This window comes from Lathamus discolor, chromosome 2 (assembly GCF_037157495.1).
Source record: "Lathamus discolor isolate bLatDis1 chromosome 2, bLatDis1.hap1, whole genome shotgun sequence".
NCBI lineage: Eukaryota > Metazoa > Chordata > Aves > Psittaciformes > Psittacidae > Lathamus > Lathamus discolor.
Window position 1 is genome coordinate 143,887,983 of NC_088885.1, and position 25,125 is coordinate 143,913,107.

Consider the following 25,125-nt stretch of genomic DNA (forward strand, 5'->3'; position numbering starts at 1 on the left):
TGTTCATTGCAGGGCAGCTGGGCTACATGACCTTTGAAGGTCCCTTCCAACTCAAATTGTTCTATGACTTGAGAAAAACACTAGTCATAATTACCAGCATTCTGGCACTGTCCCAGTTGCACTTGAAATACAGCCAAATAAGCCAAGGACATAGGGGGTCTTTTTAAGATTCAACAAATCTGGGCAAATTCCTTCCCTAATAAGGTCAGAAATGTCACTGATTTCAGTTGTTCCCAGCACTATTCATGAGTGAAGTAATTTATTAAAAAAAAAGAAAAAAAATATAAACTTACTTGAAAACTGTATGGCAAATCCAGATTTGCTGATATAAAAATCTGTGTCAAACTGGATAGTTACTATGTTGAGTGTACTGTGAATGCCTTCAGGAACAAGGGATCCACTAATTTCTTTGAGTAACATCTCATTCTCAGGTGGACCATCCCAAACTCGTAGAATGTCATGGGACGCCTCAGTATCAAAAGCAAGAAACTGAAGGCTGAAAGGATACCATGATTACATAGTCAGCTTTCATATTACCCAACAACATGCCAGTAAAAACAAAACTAAACCAATAAAGCAAATAAAGTTTGAATTCCAAGGCTGATTTTCCATAAAGTTTCACATCTTTACATTTGGATGCATAAAAGCCCGATACATAAAACATTCGAACATAAAAAAAAAAAAAAAATAAACCTAAAAATAAATTTTTCTACCATAAAATAGTATGTTAATTTAGCCAAACAATCTGTAAGTATCCACACAAACTTTTAATCAGAAAATAGTTGTCTTAAGACAATATTATATATCACTTGTAAAAAAAAATTAAAATCAAAATGCAAATTAATGTAATTAGCAATACAGTGTGAGTAAGTGTCTAACTAAGAAGCACTATTGAATTGGAGGTTTAAAAAAAAAATATACTCTTCCACTAAAGGGTTCTGCTGACTCCATCACTTTCTACATACTCAGTCTTATAATGTTGGCATAAAAATGGCATTTGTATTATATAGTTTTTATATCAGATTTCAAGTAAACAGTTCCAGTTGGTATATATGTTTGCATTAGTTTAAAATTCATCATAATTTTAAAAAAATTATATCCAATCTTAAAGCTTGAGCTTCATTAGGCAATGTTTATTGAAAAAGACAGTTTCAACACAAACCTACATACTCAAACTAAGAATGCCAAAATACTGGCCATTAGCTGCATCTTAAATTTTAAATCTTAAGCCCTTTTTTTCTCTACTATACAGGTAAGATTTGGTTATTACATAATCAAAAATTTTGTTATAATTGCAAGATTTGTTTCTGTACCTGACAATATTTCCTGGGTCTACTTCAATCACCCACATGCAACGCAGGTTGTTGTCATAGGGAAATGGATAGCCAGGCGATAAGATTCTTCCTGATGATTCTCCTTTAAAACGGCCTCCACATTCAGCTAATAAAAAAAAAAATAAATTAATGTGTTACTTTTAATTCATTACAGATGGTCCTCCAGCTAATCATCTGAGCAAACAATTTGTACGTCTACTCTCTTACTTGAAGAAGTTACACAACTAAACTGACTGCATGCCGATTGTAAGACAACATATAATGTCTTGAAGTGGCTGGGGAAAGGATCCTGCAAATGTGTTTTTATTTGAATATTTTTTATACTTTCCTTTGGCACCTATGTTTTTCTAATAACTTGAATGCAACATAATTATTAGAAAACATAGCTTTATATACTGAAAGGAACATGGACTGTTACTCTAAAAAAAAACCCTAACCAACCAAACCAACCAAAAAAACCCCACAAGTTCACCATGTTCCCCTAAAGCAGCAGAATTAAGTTAAGAAAGCTAAACAAATCACTAAGTACAAAGTAAAAATATGTGGGTTTTTTTAATAAAAGAGGAAAGCATACTAACGCAGATGATTCAGAGAGAAAACCATCCTTTCAGTCTAGGAAAAAAAGTTGTAAAATTTTTTACTCATCCTCACAAGTGGAAGTGAAGTTATAATACAGTATATAATGGCTATAACATTGTATATAACATAGTGAAACTATATAATTCTTAGAGGATGACAGATGGTAAGGAGCTCCTTTCTAGCTGTCCTCAGCCAGTCACTAGGCAAAACTGAGTATTTCATAATTTTAATACTCAATCTTTGAGAAAACCTACTGTTTTCTTTTCTCTCTCTTTTTCTTTTTTTTTTTTTTTTTTTTTTAAATTTAGATCCCTGGAACATTTGAAGCCTTCTTGCTATGCTTTCCTTCCTTTTAAAGTCACTGTAATGATTCCTCTCTTGTGAAGTGAAAAAGCCAAAATAACTCTTGGATTAGATCTCTCAGTATAGTTAAAATCAGTTTTATTTTGATTTAACATCACCTAAATATTTATTTGAGAGATTTATTACCTTATGATCTCTAAGTTCTGTGATAAAATATAACTGAAATGCTACAATTGATTGATTTTCTGACATAGTAAAAGCAAATCCGCATAAACAAGTGGCCCTTCATAACTTTTTTAAGCACTTTGCAAATCTTAATTCCTACTCTTAAAAAAAAAAAAAAAAATCCAAATTATTCAATTCAGAAGATATCACAGTTTCTTATTCTTCTAGCAGAGTAAGGATGTAAATAGAGCACACTGGAAGGAAAAAAATTATCCACAAGCTGGATGAAACATAAAATTAATTGCATTTCATCCAGAACCACTGATAACAAGTTTATAATTTCTAACTTTCGCAGAATGTAACCGGTTTGCTTTTGTTATGATTTTTAAAGGTTCCCCTTCTCTCTCCCCAGTAGCTTATTACTGCCTCTCCATCAAGGTTCCAGCTCCCCAGTTTTGCTAGTTGCTAAATCAGCTGTTCAACTGATGACTTCTCAGAAATTAGCATCCTCTCAGGCTGCAGTCAGGAGTAAAGGAACACAGCTATTTTTTATCCTTCATCTCCAGATTGCTTACGATGAAGACAATCCTAATAAAGAATCTTAGCTTTGCCTCCAAGTGTCAATGCTAAAGATTCTTCTAAGGATGTCAAGTTATAGAATCATAGAATCATAGAATAGTTAGGGTAAGTTAAAGGAAATACATATTATACTATACATCTTGCTGCAAATTTCATTGATGGTATGTTGTATTGTAACATTTACTGCCTATTTAAAATTTCTGATTACTACAACTGCTTGAAAAAAGTTTTGCCATTGTCTTGTCAATGTCACATTTTTTTATGAAATTATATTAAAACAGCATTATATTAAGAATTTTTATGAAATTATATTAAGAACAGCAGCAATTTTAAGTCAGTTCCTGACAGTAGCAGCAAAGTAAAATGTCTGTTGACTTATATCGCTAAGTACGCCAGCCTAAAATGTTTCATGCAAAATACTGCCATTTTCACATATTCTCAGTTTGCCTGAATGATCTGACCCTAAAACATCTTATGTTTTATTATCTGATTATTATCTTATATCTTATTATTATCTTACTGAGACCAAGTAAGCAAAACACTGCATATATGTGCCTGACTCTTAAACAAATACTCTGGAAATAAAGGGCATCAGTGTTGCAAAAGCAATTTTTATGGTTTGGGATTTTCTTTTTTTTTCATTTTCTTTCATAGTAAATAAGCTTAGTTTCTAGCTGATTATAACTAAAATTGAATGTTGAAAGGACTACTATAAACCAGAAATGTTAGAACAGTTTTACTGCTGATTTATCTCCACCTCTTGCTATTTAATCCTTACTGAATTTACAGTTTTGAAACTGACTATTTTGATCACAGATGAGTAAGAGATATGCAGACTTAGGCCATTGTTTGAACATATTAAAGAGGTATATAAAAGAGGCCTCAGTTCTGCACATAAACCACTGTGATGTAATTTTGTCGTTTTCTTTGGGGAGCATTTCTAATCTCGGCATACTTTTTCTTACTGATCTTGTGCGTTTCTTAATTGCACTTCTGCTTCCCAGATTTCTTACACCCAATTTCCCCATGTTGTATCATTACTAAGACATCTTTAATGTCTTCTTACATATTTTTCAGCCCAAGAAGACATCAATAGACATTTAAGGCACTTTATAGTGTCCATACTACATCCCTTAAAAAGTATGATCATTAATTAACATGAAAAACTAGAAGGTATGTGGAATTCAGGGTCATTATTTACAGCTGGCATTCAAAGCCCTTTTAATTTCTAAAGCTTGTCTATACAAAAACCTCACTTGTTTTAACTAAATCATTTTAAAATCTATTTAGCCAAACCTATGAGATCCCCATGTTGGAATTGATACTACTGTTGATACAGACAACAGCCTTACAGCTGCTTAACTCTTCTCCGGATAGAAGTAGTATGTTTTACTACTTTCCTATGGAGAAACACCTAATTGATATCAAGAAAATAAATTATTTCTAACATAACACAATATATGTACTTTTGTTTGCTTAATTAACAGCAATACATACAAATACATGGTATTCTGAACTGGATGGATAAGTAACCTCCCTGTGAATAGCAGACTAATAAATATTTTCTGAATAAGATTAATTTAAAACTCAAGAAGTTTACACCACAGACTGAGTCACATTCTAAATATACTCACCTACACAGTACATTTTGGAATAACTATAACATAGTTTCCACAAAAAGTCTGGTGGCATTGCAAAACCCAGGTGCTTAATTTGTGTATTTTTTTTTTTTTTAATATAGTGATTTGAGTTGGATGGTTTACCAGTATTGAAATGAAAAAGAATATAAAACCTTAAAGTATATGCAGCATATCATCACTTGTAACAGAGGTTCAGATACAGCTCTGGATTTCAGTCTATTGACCCAATTCTAAGGTTGGCAACCTGTAACTTTTGAGCTGTATGCATCTGCTCTGGAGAGGGACTGCTGAATAATTAAATTCAGGAACCTTCCTCCAAACAGCCTCTGTCATTTACAGGACACATGACAAGAACATCAACCTCCCATGTGTGAATTATTTTAGCGACCTCCCCTTTCAGCAGACCTTCTAGATTTTAACTATGTAAGGATTTGCATATTTGTATCGAATATAAGAAGATTGAATCTCACAGTTCTTGTGAATAGTGCACAGTACATAATCTAGATAATAAATTAAAAAAACAGGAATAACTTAAGACATATTCACCTTGGTCTGTTTTAAAACTAAGCAAGAACTCATATATACATATATATATACATACATATATATATATATACACACGTACATAAGAAGTGTTACTTCAGTGATGCATACTATGATTTTTAACGCTTATAAAGGAACTGAAGATGTAATTTGTTGTTCAAACTTTAATTTCAACCTTCTGGCACCTTCACATTTTATTGATCTTTTCCTTTCAGCTTCCAGCATGTGTTCTTTGTACATCTATTTGCTACTTGGATATTCCTGTACCATACTTTCCTCTTAATTCTTTGGTTTCATATATCCTAAATTATGTAGAAATTAGTTAAGACTTATCACAAAAGCACTTATTCCTTAATTATCATTCTAAGAGAGGTGTTCATTCCTTATTTGTTGCATATTTTTCCTAAATGGACTTCATTTCTTGATAAAGATATGCCAAAATACATTGTTTTCTGACAAACATAAATCTATACAAAAACTCCAATTCACCCCTTGCTTCTCCTACTCAATACCAATTTTATAGTATCATAGAATCAAGAATGTTGGAAAAGACCTTTAAGATCAAGTCCAACCTTTATTCCAGGACTGCCAAGTGCACCATGAAATCATGCCTTCCATCTACACTTGTTTTGAACACTTCTGGGGACAATGATTCCACCACTTCCCTGGGCAGCCTCTTCCATTGTCTGACCACCCTCTCAGTGAATAATATTTTTCCTAATATTCAGCCTGAATCTCTCCTGGTGCAGCTTGAGGCTGTTACCTCTTGTACTTTATTTCCTCTAAAAGGAGATGAAAAAGGAAGAAAATTACTAGAATCATAGAACAGTTTGGGTTAGAAGGGACCTCAAAGATTACACAATTACAACCCCTTTGCCATTGCAGGGACACCCTCCACTTGGTCTGGTTGCTCAAAGCCCCATCCAACCTGGACTTAAGCTTCGGGGTGTTTAAAAGGTGCTTAAAAAATATTTAAGTCTCGTCTTCTTTTTGCTTTCCTTCAGAAGAAATTGACCCTGTAGGTACATGCACAATTTATAAAGTTATTTTGATTTTAATATTGTAATAAAATATATAATATTGTGTTATTCATCATAGCAACATAACAGAAGCCAAGTGAGAAAAAACTAAAAAAAAACCCTCTATATGTCTTTGTGTCTTTAAGTTTTTCTTTTAATTTATAGTATTTATATGTAAATATATGGAAAGTTTTGTAGCTTAATATTTAGAAATCATTAGAAAAAAATTAGTTTTACAATACCTCATAAAATACCTATGGTCCTTGCTTTTTGTATTTAGCTCTATTTTTATGTTGACTATTTGATGAATATAACAAGATTTTTACATATTCGGAATTTCACTATATATGAATGTTTAATAATTACTATCTTTTTTTAAACTGAAAAAAAGCAACAGCACTCACACAAACTTGGATGAGATCTATGAAGACTGTAAATGTGTAAATAGATCTGTACACATACAGATCAGATTCCACACAGATCTAACAATCCTTACAATATTTTTTTCTTTCTTACACAATAGTTTAAGTAATAGTAAAAATCTAATACCAATGCATGAAGGCAGAGGATAGTCCCATGCCCTTCTTTCCCCAGTCATACACTTTAGAAGGCTACTTCCATGGAGTGTGTACCCTGGATTGCATCCATAAATTATAGTGCTTCCTGCAAAATGACCTTGATCACTGATTTTATATCCAAACTGTGGCACACCAGGGTCCTCACAATGAGAAAGCTCAAAACCTGTGTAGGAATAAAACATTATAGTTACAAAATCAAACTGATAAATACATTAATGAAATGAAGATCTTCTGTTTTCCAGTGGAAAGCAAACATTTTCAGACTTCATGTAACAACATGTTTAAGGTTTCTCCCCTACTTTTTACAATCTAAGTAGGATAACTGCCTATACCCCTCACTTACCACATACAAACAAAAAAACCCTGTGTCATAACATCATTCTTCCCCAAGTCCAATTAAAGACTGAAATCTCTTATCATTATCAATGAGTTCTAAAATTATGTGATAACTTATAAAATGGCAGTTAAAATGACTATCCATTTACTTTGAGGACAATCTCATTTGTGAATAGATATTTGAAGGCTCATAAACAAAACCGCACTGTAGATTTGTTACTGTGCATAGTAACATCAATGGCACAATACCACCTACAGCACCAAAGAAATACTACTGTATTCACCAGTCTCTACCCTAATCCTGTGTTCAGTGGTTTGTAAATTCAAGATCTACATGCAGGAAGAAATTATAATGGTGATACAGAGAATTCAAGCCAAACAATTTGGAAAATTTGTAGAATTGAGAGATGTGGATCAAGAAGGAAACAAAATGACTTAAACATATAGAACCACGCAAGTATATTAGCAGTTAGGGAAACATAAAATGTAATTCAGGAGGAAGATTGTCTATTCCAAATAAGGTTTTCTGTTACTGACTGAGAAGCAGCTCAAAATCTCACTGTGTTCAAAACGAAACGTATCTTATAAATATCATGCATATCAAAGAGTTTGTAGGTTAAAAAGGTACTTTTTGTCAGATTGATATTCTTGTATGTAGGTGACATGGGAGCAAATGAAGGGCTATTCATGTCTGCATTGCTCAATGCAGTCATTTACATAGTATTTGTCCATATGGTCAAGAGTTGGTAGCCTTTCATAATCTCTCCTCAGGTACTGAGTCATTACTGTTGATTGACAAAAAGTTCATTATTTTATTTTACAGACAAAATTCTTCATGTTGAATAAGGCTGTTCTGCTGAAAAATAATAGGTCAAATGCTGTATCTTCCCTGTTCTTCCATCAGCTCTCTTAACGTCTGACTCAAAATGGTTCACCTCCTCAACAGCCTAAACCAGCTCTGAGCTGAACTTTTCTCATTGCAAACTAAGCTATTGTTTCCCAGTACATAATGCAGTGCAGAACCTCTGCAAGAGGCTTATATGAGAAGAAATTTTTGTTGCATGAAGAAACTTCTTTGATATTGCCATTCTAGATACTTATTGACCAATTAGAATTTCCTGTCATCTAAGAAAATTGTGGATCAGACTGTATGAAAAAAAAAAAAAATCTAAATTTGCCCTGATTCCCAAGATGTCCTCATCTCTGGATGGCATGGTTATAGACACAGAACCAAGTAGTCTTTTTAACTGATCACTTCCCTCCTGAGGGTGAACATGTAACTCCATTGCCTAACCATTGGTCCTAGCAGCATTTTTGCTGTCATAGTTGTATTTCAGCTAACCACACAGTGCTGTCAGTTCTAGACACAGAACCAAAGGGAAAACTGCATCATTCTAGAGAAGCACCTGGTAGCAAGGGGCTTAGCGAAGCAGATCTGGAATGGCAATAGCTAGCTATTTTTGACAACTAAGACAGTAGAAATCACAGAATCATAGAATAGTTAGGGCTGGAAAGGACATTAGGATCATCAAGTTCCAAACCCTCTGCCATAGGCAGCGATGCCTCACACTAAACTATGTGTCCTGGGTTCAGCAGTAGCAGTAATTTTTCTCCTTCTTAGTAGCTGGTGCAGTGCTGTGTTTTGTCTTTCAGCCTGGGAACAATGCTGATAACACTGATGTTTTTAGTTGTTGCTCAGTAATGTTTACTCTGACCAAGGACTTTTTGAGTCTCATGCTCTGCCAGGGAGAAGAGGAAGCCACGAGGAAGGAGAGACAGGACACCTGACCGAAACTGACCAAAGAGGTATTCCAGACCACAGCACGTCATGCCCACTATATAACCCGGGGGCAGTTACCCAGAAGGGCTAGATCACTGCTCAGTCAGGCTGGGTATCAGTCGGCAGGTAGTAAGCGGTTGTATTCTCTTCCCTTGTTATTTCCTTTATAATTATTATTATTGGTGACAGCAGTAGTGGTTTTGTGTTATACCTTAGTTACTGGACTGTTGTTATCTCAGTCTGTGGGAGTCACATTCTTTTGATTCTCCTCCCCATTCTTCTGGGAGTGGGGGGAGGAATTCTGCATATTTCTGGGTTGCCAGCTGGGTTTAAACCATGACATCCAGCTTTCTTGTGCTTCTTTGATTGTACAGGTATTTTAAGTAGGATCTGGAGAAATGCCAGGCAGCATAACCATAGCACAAGGTGATGTTGAAGTACTCTCAGTTTTGATATTAACTCAGAAAGATGTTAAAACTTGCATTTTGCATCAGAAAAAAGTGAAGGTGAAGAACTGCAGAGATCTCAAGAGATAGGAAGGCAGAACTGAAGCCAGTAGTGGTTTGTGTTATACCTTAGTTACTGGCATGGTCTTATTTCAACCCACAGGAATTACATTCTTTCGATTCTCCTCCTCATCCCTCTGGGAGCGGGGTGGGGAGGAAGCGGGGGAGTGAGAGAGCATCTGCGTGGTTCTGATTTACTGCTGGGCTTAAACCACGACACCACATCACCCAAGGCTCTGTCCAACCTGGCCTTGAACATTGCCAGGGATGGAGCATTCATAACTTCCTTGGGCAACTCATGCCAGTGTCACACTACCCTCACAGTAAAGAATTTCTTCCTTATATCTAATCTAAACTTCCCCTGTTTAAGTTTTAACCGGTTACTCCTTGCCCTATCACTACAGCCCCTAATGAAGAGCTCCTCCCCAGCATCCTTATAGGCCCCCTTCAGATACTGGAATGCTACTATGAGGTCTCCATGCAGCCTTCTCTTCTCCAGGCTGAAAAGCCCCAACTTTCTCAGCCTGTCTTCATACGGGAGCTGCTCCAGTCCCCTGATCATCCTCATGGCCTCCCCTGGACTTGTTCCAACAGTTCCATGTCCTTTTTTATGTTGAGGACACCAGAACTGCAGACAATACTCCAGGTGAGGTCTCACGAGAGCAGAGGGGCAGGATCACCTCCTTTGAGCTTGTGGTCACGCTCCTTTTGATGCAGCCCAGGATATGGTTGGCTTTCTGGGCTGCGAGCGCACACTGCTGGCTCGTGTTAAGTTTCTCATTGACCAGCAGCCCCAAGTCCTTCTCCACAGGGCTGTTCTGAATCTCTTCTCCACCCAACCTGTAGGTTTCTCACAATATGCCCCTGAATCACAGAATCACAGAATCCCAAGGGTTGGAAGGGACCTAAAAAGATCATCTAGTCCAACCCCCCTGCAAGAGCAGGGTAACCTACAGTACATCACACAGGAACTTGTCCAGGCGGGCCTTGAATATCTCCGGTGTAGGAGACTCCACAACCCCCCTGGGCAACCTGTTCCAGTGCTCTGTCACTCTTACAGTAAAGAAGTTCTTCCTGATGTTAACGTGGAACTTCCTATGCTCTAGTTTACACCCATTGCCCCTTGTCCTATCACTGGATATCACTGAAAAAAGCCTAGCTCCATCATCCTGACACCTACCCTTTACATATTTGTAAACATTGATGAGGTCACCCCTCAGTCTCCTCTTCTCCAAGCTAAAGAGACCCAGCTCCCTCAGCCTCTCCTCATAAGGGAGATGTCCCACCCCCCTAATCATCTTCGTGGCTCTGCGCTGGACTCCTTCAAGCAATTCCCTGTCCTTCTTGAACAGAGGGGCCCAGAACTGGATGCAATATTCCAGATGCGGCCTCACCAAGGCTGAGTAGAGGGGGAGGAGAACCTCTCTTGACCTACTAACCACTCCCTTTCTAATGCACCCTAAGATGCCATTTGCCTTCTTGGCCACAAGAGCACAAGACACAGAATATTTCATTACAGCTTGTGGGGATTTAGTTTACTGCTTAAAAGCATTAGGGCAAGCCTATGGTACTTATTGAACTACATTGCCTACATCTACAGAAAACAAATATTAGCTGTATTTCCCAAAATGTAAAATGGCCAATGAATGATGATCAGTGGCACACTTGGAAGCCAGTAACTAGCAGCGTACCCTAGGAGTCAATACTGGGTCCAATCTTTCAACATCTTCATTAATGATCTGGATGGTGGGGCAGGGTGTACCCTCAACCAGGCTTGCTGGTAACACCAAACTGGAATGACTGGCAGTACTTCAGATGGTCATGATCATCCAGAATGACCTCAACAGGCTGGATAAATGGGTCAGCAATGAACCTTGGGAAGTTTAACAAAGGGAACTGCAAAATCTTGTACCTGGAGAGGAACACTTAATCACCAGAATATGTTGGTGGCCACCCAGCTTGAAAGCAACTTTGCAGAATATACGTGGGAGTCCCTGGTAGATGTCAAGCTGAATACGATCCATCAATGTGCCTTTACAGCAAAGAAGGCTAACAGTATCCCGGGCTGCATTAGGAAGCATGTTGCCAGAAGACTGATAGAGGTGATCCTTCGCCTCTACCCTAAGCACTGTTGAGGCCACATCTCAAGTATGGTGTCCAGTTCTGGGCTCCCCGTACAAGAGAGATGTGGAATTAATGAAGAGAGTCCACTGAAGGGCCACTAAGATGATTACAGGATGGAAGCATCTCTCCTATAGGTAAAGGCTGAGAGAGCTGGGATTGTCCAGCCTGGAGAAGAGAAGGCTCAGGGGGATCTTATCCATGCAAATAAATCTGACAGGATTGTATAAAGGAAATGGAGTATACAGAGCCTGGCTGGGATGGAATTAATTTCTATATCAGACATAAATCTTAAGTCTTAAGATGGAGAATCTGTTACGTATAAATTATCTTTATGAAAACATGGGGTTTAGTTACACATCTAAAACTACTTGCGTGCTTAGATATATTTCATGCGCTAGTACAACTAACTGCAAATTATATTATTTTTTATTATCTTTTCCAAGACTGGAAAAAACTTCAAAATAAAAACCATCGCAGTTTAAGTATCAAACTACTTGAAGTAGCATCAAAGTAAAGGCTTTTTATGTTATGTGCTTAGATTTTTTTTGAGGTTCAATTATGAAAGTATATTTTGATTAGTGATTTGCTGTTGATATAACCATTATTTGTCTTTTGACTGCATTTTCATTTTCTGAGCAAAGAATTTTCATTCCTTCAAAATTAAAAATCTATTACAGCTGGTATACACAAATACTTACTGGTATACACAAGCTGAAAACCTTCATCAGTGCCTTCCAGGTCTGAGTTAAATTCCAACCACAAATGATTTGAAGTACTACTTAGCGTCAGGCCTCTTAATGATGCCCCAGTATACGCACCCAGCAGGTGAGCAGTGTTGTCTTTGCCATCATAGATCTGTAAAATAAATTTGAGTTTTATAGCTTTGAATGAAAACAATGATATATTTGATTTACAAAATAATTCTGCACATTTCCACTAAGAGGAAATTGCCACTCAACCCACAGTACTATCCGGATATGCTGTTAGCCTTTCTTGAGTTAACTTAATTGTGGTGATTTTTTAAATGCAATTTAAAATATGCCTGTTACTTCTTTTTTCTTTCTTTTTTTTTTTTTTTTTTTAATAACAACAGAAGTGGGAAGAGGTGCCATATCAGCTCAGCATTTTAAAAACTCCCTGTTTTCTCTTTCATTGTCAGTATTGTAATGCTGGTCACAACCTATTAGCAAACACCTATTTTGTGTAGCTACGTCTGCCTCAGGTCACTGAGGTGACATACTTAAAGCTCACATCTTCGCAACCTCAGCTTGTTAAATAAACCTGTGATTTTTTTTTTCATATGTGAAGAGAGGTTTCAAATTTAACTGTATAGTTAAACTAAGAAATAAAATAAAACTGACAACTGCTTCTTTAAGTTTAAAGAGTAATGTAATCTATATGTAAATTGTAATACAGCACTTTTATTACTTATTTTTCTGCAAGAGTTGTTCTTTACTGTATTGGAAACAGAAACTTCCACCAGACTACTAAATATATTAAGTGACCTTTTAATAATTCTCTGCAAATTTCCTGACAAACTTGGTTGCTTTAAAACATCCCAGGTTGCTGCATTACTGAAATTCATAAAAACAATTAAACTATAACTTAACAGTAATTGTTAAGCCAACCACTATGTCCTATAGGATTTATTCAGTGACTTGTATAATAACTAAACATCAATAAATGGGTTTTAAGAAAAATTTTACTTGCAACCCAGTAAACTGACCTCTAAACAACTTTCAAAATGCAATATAGGTAAATTCCAAAGCTTTAGTTAAAAAAAAATAAAAAAATATAGTCTCCAGTTCTGCATAAGATCTAATTGTATTAATATGAAATGTAATTAAAGCTTGCATTTGTAAACAGGAATCCATGCCACAATGAAATCAAAACAAACACACCACCAACAGTAGCAAGGCAACAAATTAAATGTGAAATATTCTGATGCCTGTTCCCCATCTGTGAGAATGACTTACACATGTAAATTCTATTTTACAGAAATCTTCATGCCTCATATAATAACTTTAGATTTACATTTAATCATAGGTTTAAATGAAAAAAAAATCATTTCTAGCCTTCTCTAGTGAGCTAATTGCACAGCAATTTAATAACCACAGCAAAATGACATAATTTCTTGCTTCTAATTAAGCTAGCAAACTTCCAAGCAAATTTCACATTTAAGTGTCATGTATAGAGTAAAAAAAAGAAGGAAAAGAAAAAAAAAAAGGGTGCCAGTAATAATTAGCTACTAAAAATGAATTTCAAAATATCTGTAATAGTATTAAAGTTGATGTCTTAATTTTATGTAAATCTTCTTTAAAAGTAAATTGAGATCAGTAATCAAGCCAGCAGAAAAAAAGCCAGCAGAAAAAACAGTTCTAAAATGGACATAGGTTTATTTTGGTAACTGCAAGGAAAATGTCCATTTCAGAAGAATTACTGCTAACCTCGTGACAGACTTAAAGAAAACCCAGCTTGAATTTGATGCTCTTTCTTTTAATCTCCCCAAGCTGCTTATAACTAATAACACCCAAGGATTCTGGATTTATTTTATTTTTAAACACTACATAAGAGCAATCCATTTCCTGCCATGTGTGCATCACTAATAATTAACCAAAGAAAGTTAGTGTAAGTTATACCAATTATTCACAATGTCTCGCCAGGACTTCATGATACAAATTTTCTTCATGTTAGAATTTTCCCACAAATACTTTATTGCCAGTTTCATTAACTGTACTGCTATATTAAACTTTTCACACTGACATACTGACATCTGTCCAGACACTAATTCTACTTTATGGGCTAACTCGTTGTCCCTCTGTATAATACTTCTAAGCCTCGATCATTTCTATAAAGGAACAAAATTTATTGAAGAACCCTAACACTTCAGAAACTCTGTGATTCTTTGAGAAGAGCTGCATCTGAGGGAGAGATGTGATTCATTTGAACATGAAACAAATTTTTTTTTTTTTTTTTTTTTGGTTGCTGACCTTCAAATACTCAAAGTAATATATACCCCTCTTCTTGAGACAGTTGGTTCTTCCTCCTTAGGACAATCAATGGATGCATGTTTGGTAGTATAATTTTCAATTTAAGTCACGTTGTCTCTTGTGTTTCGTTTGAGTTAATGGGCACCATTATACAATAGATATTTCTAGTTGCAATTTAAATTATACAGTTAAGTTGCAAAGAAGCGGTAACAGCCTACATTCTCTTGATGGGATTTGCAGTACCGGCCTTTTTTTCCTCCCTGATATAGGTGGGAGTTTTGCTAAAGATTTTGAATGAGATAGTAATGCAGCTATCTTCTTGTGATCCAGAAGACAAGATGGTATGTGAATTAATGTGGTATCATTATCTTATTTTGAATATAGGAATATTCTTTCCCCTAGGCCTTGCCAGCACATCTGGTTTTATGTCACTTGGGTGCTAAATGTATGGCCAGGAATAATCATTATGAAAATACTATTTGGTTGGATGCATTCTGTCTTCAAGTTATCCTGTAGCATTAATGCTAAGATAATTGATTTGGGATATAACGCTTGAATATGCCAGTGACAACCTGTTCAGAAAACTGAAGTCCGTCTTTATGAGCCATTTAAAGACCTGATCTGTTAAATGATTAATTCACAAAGAGGAGCAAAGGCACAAAAAATTGTGTTAATGGCTTCACATCACAATGATACTTTGAAATGTTATAGGGAAGGATGCTAACAGTGAACACGGTTTACGTAAATATGATTTGAGCTGAGAGAGGAGTTATGTTTGCATTTACAGTCAGAGAATAAAGAAATCTTCCTAAGCTTTCGAGGGGCTCTATTGTCAAGAAATTTAAAATGGAAATTTTCAACTAACATATTTAACGCCCTAAAATTTTAGCAAGGGAATAGCATAAAGTGAATGTCTTAAATTTGTGCATTTTAATCAAACTATTTTTGAGATCTGCCATTGAAACATAAAAGGCATATGGATATGAAGATCTGTGCCTTTATAAAGAGAAGAAATAACACAAAATCAGCAGCTCAGAGCTGAGGCTGTCAACACCCTGTCAAATGTATCATTTATATCACATGCAAATAGAAGCACTAATATAAAGACAGAAAAAGGCCCATATGTTTGGGGCTTTTTTTTTTGTCCCCTACATTTATTATCTATTTATCACTTATGTTTTCAGGATGATATTGCTAAATGATGATGGCAATTGTGGAGATTCTTAAGAAACAAATTAGCAAAAAGTCCAAACATTACCTTCCTCCAAAGTCTTCAAAACCCTTCAAAAATTGAATCCTGTGCACACCTTTCAAAGCTAGCCCATAGATGAGTCAGCAAAGGCAGTAAAACTGAACCCTCCATATTCTGCAGGAGCAGAGTGCTGAGCCAAACGCAGGCAAAGGGGACTCTTAATGCCAGTTCTATTTGGTTTAGTGACACACTGTTACCTGCCTGTTACTGCACCAATTGTTTTAATAGAAGAAAAAAGAAAGTTTGCTCATTATAGTATAGAAAATAATTCTTAATTCCATTTTTTTTTCCATATAGGTGTAAACTCATCTGGCACATCAGTGCTCACTGTATATACTGCCAAGCACACAACCTACTACAAAATGAAAAAAAAAAAAACTCCCCACAAACAACTGCTCTGTTGTTCTCTTTTCATACTTAAGTGTTCTATTCTCTTTTATTTTAGGTTCACTTATGGAATCTGATTGCAGATTTTTGAGGGGCAGTGATTTGGTTTTTAACATGGACAGAAAACTACTCATTAACTATTACAATGCATAGCTACATATTTATTTCTGTTGAAATCTACTGAAAATAAACAATCATATTCAAACTTCAATTTCAGTAAAATATGCCTTTCCCCCAGTAAATTGGTAAAGTATACTAAAAGATCTTCGACATAATACTTTCTATATTCAACTGATTTCAACACAAATTGTTTTCACCACTAACAATGAACTATCCAGGCAAATAGAAAAATGACAACTCTGTTCCTTACCATGCAAATCTAAAGGGTTTGCTTACAGCTATCAGAGACTACAGATTTTACAAGCAAAACTGGTGGATGAAGATAAAAGCAGGGAAAAAAGGCAAACAGAAATGTTCTCATACTTTGGAAGCCATGTATTCTTTCCCTCTGCTTTCCACATACTCAGTTTACTCTAAAAATGTTGAATTCTGGAAACAGCATAGAAACTCAGTTATCAGTACAATCACAAAGGAGACAACTGTCATCCTGTTTTCAATTAAATGGATGGGCATGTAGCGACCGCACAGATCTTAAATTCTTCATATGAATTCATGAAACTTTCATGATTAATACAAGATGTGAGACTATCAAGAGCAGGTTAAAGCCCTACACAAATAAAAGTGAGAGACATATATTTCTCATAATTTCCAATAAAAAACCAGCTAAAAAACCCACCTACAATATTAATGTATGTAGCCAGACTAGTTGCATCAAAAGAGAAAAAGAGAATTGCATACTAAATGAAGCAAATGAAAAACAAATTACTTGTTCTGAAATCTCTGTTCTATACCAGTTCAGAATTGATAAATGGGAATTCCTCCTTCTCTGCCTGGGGAATAACAGTAAGGGTGGTGATTTATTTGTGCTAAATATGCTGTTTCCTTCTAATGCTGTATTCCCAATCCAGCTGTTTCACTGTTTCAATCACAGTGCTTGTCAGGTACAAATATGGTCCATGGTCATTTAATTCATGTGGTAAGCAGCAGACCCCATGACTTAACAATATATCAAAAGTTCAGTAGAATATTCAGTCTATTCAGACTTTGAATGGAATTTTATCTACGTATTGCTGGCAATCTAAAATAGTGGCTGATAAAGTAACAAAAAGTTCATGATTAACTTCTTTGCCAACATTTTCATTTATCATAATTGAAGAAAAGAGATGCATCATCCATTAAATGCCTAGCTCAAAACCTGAGCTTTAACTATGAAATATTCCAAGGTTGCTTTACTTGTATTCAGGGAAAGGAAGCCCTTTCTGGATGTTTTTGTAGAAGCATTTTTGTTTCCAAATAGCAACTTCCTTACACTCCCTACTTCACAGTTAAAAAACAAAAAAACAATGGTATATTCACAATGCATCGTTCAGCAGTTTGGTGTAAGACTGGATCATTTTTGGTTTTCTTTTTTTTTTAACTTATTTCCATTGCCATTTTTCATATCAGAAAATTTTTTTTTACTTACTCAGAGATTTCTTACAGTTTTATCAAGGCATTAATGCTTATATCTATTTACAAAGTAGTGATGCATATTAGACAAATTTACACTGCTATTACTGATGCTTTAAAGTATAAACCTAGTGTCCTACTCCTGTAGACAAAAGTGTATTCTCCACAGTAGGCAAAATAGGCAACTTAGGCAACATTTTCCTTTTTTTTTTTTTTTTTTTTAATTTTAGTTACAGGTTCTACAAAAAGAAAAGAAAGTTCCTGCACACTTATCTTCAAAGATATTTTATTGGGATTAATTTAAATCAGTCTAAAAGAATACGGGGGGACGGGGCGGGACATGTGTGGAAGTGAAGAACCAAGACTGCCTTCCTAAGCATATTCCCAAGTTAGCCACATACTCAATCTTCGGCTGATTATTTTTCAGCTTCTGGAGATGAGAAATAACCAATAATATTAGGGATCAACAAACAACTTCAGAAGTGGTCCCATGAGGTAAGTTATGGAATGTGTAACTGCTGCTTTCTGTTTTCTGAAACAAAACTCCTTTATCAAATAAACACCTGACTAAAAAGTCTGATGGTGTTAAGACAATCTATAAGGGTGTCATCAGAGGGATGACACAAGGGTTCGACAGGATACCATTCCTTCCCACAATATTAAAGGTCGAGTGCCTCTCTCTTCCTACAATATCAGATGAAAAAAGTGATAAACATACTAAATAATACTTCTGGTAGGGTGTTTTTTAATAGAGTGGGAGGAACTACAGCTCATTATTATAATTCAAGGCTGCTGAATTGAAAAATGGTCTAATTACTAGATATTACTTCCATTTAATAGACACATCTACAAAACACTGCAAATATTTCTGCTACTGACATTTACAGCTGAGTGGTGGCCTCCCTCCATCTATAATTAATATGGCATTCCTCTTAGTTAACATTTTCTAGTCAAACCTCTCTAGTGCATATGCTTGGAATGCCAACTGAGAAATCTTAAGTGCACAGATCTTTTCAAAACTGTATGTTAATTAAATGATTAAGGAAGCAAAAAGTTTTAACTGCTTTTATTCATGTTCATCCACATTTATATAACAACTAGCTTCCTCCCTACAGTGCTATGACTTTTACACTAAGATAATAGATTTGAATGGTTTCAACCTAAAAAGTCTTGAGGAAATGCAGCCATATGCTTTCATTGAATAGGCATAAAAATTGTGGACAGAAATATGAGGATAATGATTTCAGTGAATAAGGACTGAAGTTCATATGAACACCTGAGTTTAAATCTTATGCTGGTGTTGGTTGTTTTAAAGATCTTACCACAACTTCAGCAATTCTTCTGCTTCACTAAGAAATTCCAAAACTGTTAAAATTATCTACTTACATACATCATATGGATGTTTTTAATGGAAACTTGAATAAACGGGGGGGGGGGGGGGGGGTGGGGGTGGGGTGTTGTTTGGGGTTTTCTGACATTGTATTTATATGCTAATAAATACCACACATCTTTCAAATTGAATCTTTCTGCATGTATTAATGTAAATATCAAAAGGTATCCAGTTGGTTCTGAAGTAAGTAGTGAAGCCAAAATAAAATAAACATACCTGTGCATGCTGGGTTATCTATTAGTCTCTGGTTTATTTTAGTTTGTTTGTGTTTTTCTTTAAGAAGAATGTAATACATGGTTTCATTTAAAACTTTTTCCTTGTTTTCCTGTTGCTTGATTTCATTTTATATTGGTTGCTTAGGTCTACTTATGCCTTAGGTGTGTAAGCAATCACTTTTTGGAAGTGCTTATGTCTGACAACTAATGACAGAAATCATTACCAGATGCTCAGATGGTTAAAGTTACATGAGTCTAATGGTCTGAATCATCGTTTTTTCCTTACAAATACATCTTTCCGTAATCCTTCTCATTTTAATAATTAACTGGCACACTATGGCAGAAAAACTTTTCCTTTAAATCAAACATGATTGACAGAGTACATCTTGTTCCTTTGATTTCTGGAAGGCAAGTTTAATTAATTTATTTTTTAAAATCAGACAATTATTTAATCTCTTTTATTAACATCTTATTGCATTTAGTGCTAAAAGACAGCCACCATGATCATCATCAGCTTTAAATATGTAGTTTACTAAGCAATATGTGCCTCTGGAAATGTGTATTTTGGGGAATACAGTAATAAAATCTGTGAACAAATCAAAGTAAATGCTATTGAATTTATAGAGTGAAACTGCTCTATAAAAGTCTGGAAGGTTCTAGTTTCCTGTTTTTCCTTATCTGTTTATTTAATGAAACGATTCTCTTCACATGTAATTTCTGTTATTATAATTTTTCAGGAGATGTTATGTACCACACAAGATTAGAGTCATTTAAAGCATAAAACTCATATACAAAATGCAGTACATAGACTGTGTATTAAATTAAGCTTCTGGCTGTAGTATTTATTATCTTTATATCATATAGCTCAAGTTATGAAGATACTGAGGAAGAAAACAGAATTTACAAAAGATGTAACTGATGAATATTTAGCACTAAGAATAGAATAAAAATACACATTAAGGCAATGTTTGATTTACAGTTTCAATCTCTTTTTTGACTATATGTAGTCAGAAAAATGCGTTTTAAGAAGCAGATTACAGAAACACCTCAGGGTGCCTAATTTACAAATGGAACTGGTTCAGATACATATTTTCCAAGGAATCTTTAATATAAATTTAAATGATACTCTGCTATCACAGACATAAACTTAAATGATATGAGGAACTACAAGTTAGTACTAAGTTACATGATTACATACCTTAAGAACATCTCCTTGGGCTAAGTGAAACGTTCTGGCAGAAATATTGATTCCTTTCCCTGCTTGTACCTGGATGCTATAAATACATTCATGGTTGTTTTCATAATTAAGAGGATAATTGGGAGACAATAAGATTCCTTCATTATTTGTCGTGGAGGCTCCACATTCAGCTGCAATTAAGAGAAAATGTTAAGATATATTTTAGTAGAAACCATAGATAGTTTTAGTAATGGATATGATGGGAATGTTAATGCAACCTAGTCCAACATTATTAATGTTTATTGATATATAGAATCTAGTTCTAAATATATATTCATGAAAATGATTGAAGGCTACAATAATATTTCTGAACTGCAGTACTTTAACAGAAGTTTGTTAAATAATAACGAGATTTATAATGATATTAATGGCATATTCCAGAATTATAATGTTTTAAACGATCTTTGTTGGATATTGGTTTGGAGGAAATACAATTGCTTTTACTTCTCCAACACAGACATTCATGAAGACACACAGATTACATGAAAATAAAAGTACTATAGAAGTCTAGATGTGTATATATTTATATATACATGCACATGTATAAATATGCATACATGCAGATACAAACATTTTCACACAGATTAATGAAAAAGAATTTTTTCTATTACTAACTTGCTAAAACATAGTCAATAGTATGAATTTCAGTAAAAAAAAAAAATATGCTATATCTCCCAGCTATACAACAACAACAAAATAACTTCATTAATAAACGACTACAAAAATAGTACAACAAGAAAAACATAAAATCCTGTGGCAATGCTACATTGGGCATTAATGCCTAACTTTCACTTACTATGATATTTTGGACTACTCACATAATTTTAATTAAGACTTTTTTAGCACCGAGACATTTTAAATTAACACAGACAAACTATAACAGTTCTTTCCTTCCCTTTTATTTAATTTTAAATTTAACTGTAATACTAAATTTTCTGGCTTATATTTGTTTCAGGATCACTTCAATATTCTCACCACTTATTTTACCAGTCTCATGACAATATATCCATTTACTTTAACCAGGGAAATTAATTGGTTTATAATTTAACAGAATAATTAATAGTATTGTTCAAAACTATGTGGTACACTTAATGGTTTGAAAAGATGTTTAAACAATCTATGGTATCTATTCTAAGAACTATTGTTTATTAAGATTATTATAATTCCCTCATGAGACTTGTCTGAGCAAAATCAAGATATTGAAATATATATCATGTATATGAAATCCACACGTTATGAAAAAAATCTATTGATGAACTATTTATTCTGTATGTAGCTAACCCAAATATTATTCACAGCCAAACCAGGCAGAGATTAAAGTAGGAGAAATGCTTGATGACTGTTTATTTCAACAGTGATACAGAACAAGTACTTGGGTGTCATCATTTTTCTGAGAGCATTTGGATACACATAATCTAAGCAGAAGTGGAAAACTGTCTAGTCCATATGATCATGCCTATCCTTTTATTTCATTCTCAAATAAATAAGCATTTGCTATTCTCAAGGTGCATAGCTCAGTTCGGATTACAACACATTGGAGTAAGATGACTGTTGTTTCAAGTTTGTGGGACATCCTTTCCCATTCCAGAGACAGAAAAGTCAAAAGACACAAGGTAATGATAGTATTAAACAGACCCCAGAGCTCTGGTTTCATCAGAACTGTAATTTAAAGCAACTGTTTTTAAATCTTAACACAGCAGTGAGCTGTTAGGACATTTTAAAGTAATACTTGAGAACTATGTTTTCTGTTAAAATAATGAAATTTTCATGTCATACTAGTTATGAATCTGATTGTACTTAACTCTGAGGAAGAGTTTTGTATTCCGAGTTGTGGATGTTCAGGGCCAGGCTGGATGGAGCTTTGAGCAACTTTATATAGTGAAAGGCGTCCCTGTCCATGTCAGGGGAGTGGCCTAGATTATCTTTAAAGTTCCCTTCCAACCTAAGCTACTCTGTGACTCTATGTACTATGTCAACCCTTGTGGTAGCAGACAAGTAAGCAAGTTTAGTAACAGTAGTCTTGAAAACCATTATTATAAGAGAATTTCTCTTATAGCATTCAGTTACATCATTACAGTTCTATGAAAGCATACACTGTAGCCTACAATAGTAGCTTCGTCTCCTGGGATTCTCAGAAATCCCCCTTCTAAGAGGGATTCTCACAAAATCAAGTTAGTTCCTGGCTTCTCTACTTGTCTCTTGTTCTCTCGCTACTGCAAATTATGAATTTACATAAAAAAACCAAACCAAACCAAAAAAACAAAAAAAAAAAAAAACAAACAAAAAAACCACACATGACACCCCCCCCCCCCAAAATGGAAAGCCGCAATCACAACAAACAAATCGAAAGCCCCAATCACAAAATGCCAAACACAAAAAAACCCGAAATTCTGAGTGAGTGCTGAATCAAACAGGGAAGTGCTGAATCAAACTGTTAACACTGCAAGACTTTGAAAACTATACCATAGGTTATTCCGTCTGCCCATCTCCACCTGTAAACACGAACAAGCAACTACGTTTCTTAAAACTACATGGAATTTCAGGTAGCCTGTGACTGCCTTCTATTCTTGATAGTTTAAATACTATAACATAAATTAGAAAATACCATAATACTTCTACGTCCAGATAAATGCTGAGTTTAAAAGTGTCAGGGAAGAAATGTTAATTGAGTTCTAAAGTTTAATATAAATACAAATATTAAACATAAGTAATTTGTTTAAAGTATTTGGAAAAGCATTTTGACAACTGTTAAAAAAAAGACTTGAGAGCAGTTAAGGGATAAAATTAAGTGAAAACATGTATAGAGGGAAATATAGAAGAAGAAAAAAGAAGGCATAAAACACTGTTTTGAAAGTAAAAAAAAATCACAGAGGGATAGAAAGTCTGTGACAATCTTTTTAAATATATTTAAAGCTGTTAGAAGAAATTGAAAACATTTCCATTCCGCCTTCATGTTTTGGTTTAGTAACAAACCAAATTTAATTACAACAGCTGAAATTCAGGTTGTTTTAATGACAAAGTTAACAAAAAAGTATACTTATTTCAGCTGAAACTTAGAACCCACCCTACACACTTTGATTGTAAGAAATAAATGAAATAAGGGAAATATTACAACATCCAGCTAAGTTTTCATAATGACTTTTATTTAGCCTTATATAAAGTACAAGGAAGTAACACTAAGACTGAAGTAAATAACTGTTTCTGGACATTAACAGAAATTTAGAATCATGTCAGTATTAGAAGAGAGAATAAACAAAAAGAAAATGAAAGGAAAATAGTGCTATAATCAGCTATTATACAAAATGACTGTTATGCTTTCAGTTATGAATGTGTGTTCATTGCATATTTCCATAATAAAACAGATGAGTTTAAGCTACTGCTTATTAGTGTGTTTGAATTCTATAATCATGTAAAATGCCATTGTTATTGTAACCAAGGAAGGAAATGCATCTGTTTGGGTAATTTAACCATTTGAAAACAATTCTTCAATGAATGGCTTTTTGAAAAAAATGTTCTCTATTAAGAAAATCTTGCAACATTTCTCACAATTCAGCTGATGAAAGGTTCACCAGAAATAATCATCAAACAAAAATATGTGACACACTGCTACAGATTGAAATTCAGCATTGTTTTCTTCAGTGCAATCTTTGGAATCAAAAGATAAGACCTCTAAATAGCAGTTCTGAATTCTGAGAAGATGGTAACTCTTGGTCAGGACTTGAAGACCAACAACTTGACCAGGTAAGTAACTGGAAACATTCTAAAAGGGATTTTACCAGGAGTGGTAGTAGGCTGAAAATTGACAGTTATTTCAGAAAGTATATCTAAATTCAGTGCTCAACTAACTAGTTCTTAGAGAATCATAGAATGGTTAGGGTTGGAAAGGACCTTAAGATCATTTAGTTCTAACCTCCCTGCTATGGGCAGGGACATCTACCACTAGACCATGTCACCCAAGGCCCTGTCCAACCTCGCCTAGAACACTGTCAGGGATCAAGAACTCTGGCCAACTTGATTCAGTGCCTCATCACTCTCACAGTAAAGAATATCTTCCTTATATCCAACCTAAATGAAAATTAAACCTGATTGAAAAAACTGAAACCATTGTCCCTTGTCCTATCATTACAGTCTCACTGACCAACACCCACCAAGTCTGTCTCCACAGGGCTGCTCTGAATCACTTCTCTGCCCAACCTGTAGGTGTGCTTGGATTGCCCTGATCCAGGTGGAGGATCTTGCATTTGGCCTTCTTGAGTATGATAAGGTTGGCACTGGCCCACGTCTCAAGTGTGTCAAGGTCCCTCCGGATGGCATCCCTTCCCTCCAGCATGTCAACCACACCACATAGCTTGGTGTCATCAGCAAACTTACTGAGACCACATTCAATCCCCCTGCCCGTATTGCCATCAAAGATGTTGAACTGGATTGGTCCCAACACTGACCCCTGAGAGACAACCATCACTCACTCATCACATGGACATTTAGCCATTGACCACAGCTATCTGCATCCAGCCATTCAGCAAATTTTTTATGCAGCGGGTGGTCCAACCATCAAATCCATGTCTCTAATTGAAGAAACAAGGACGCGTGTGGGCCTGT

General features: G+C 35.0%; 1 protein-coding gene across 3 annotated transcripts in view; it reads right to left on the reverse strand.

The window, feature by feature from the left end:
- CSMD3 (CUB and Sushi multiple domains 3) overlaps positions 1-25,125 on the reverse strand; it is a 614,489-nt gene that overhangs the window by 198,080 nt on the left and 391,284 nt on the right. For all 3 annotated transcript variants that reach the window (XM_065668828.1, XM_065668827.1, XM_065668826.1), the window contains 5 exons: positions 20,488-20,657; positions 12,185-12,341; positions 6,712-6,903; positions 1,314-1,440; positions 294-496 (listed from right to left, as the gene is read on the reverse strand). In XM_065668828.1, the coding sequence (XP_065524900.1) occupies positions 294-496; positions 1,314-1,440; positions 6,712-6,903; positions 12,185-12,341; positions 20,488-20,657 (849 nt within the window). The remainder of the gene's footprint in view (positions 1-293; positions 497-1,313; positions 1,441-6,711; positions 6,904-12,184; positions 12,342-20,487; positions 20,658-25,125) is intronic.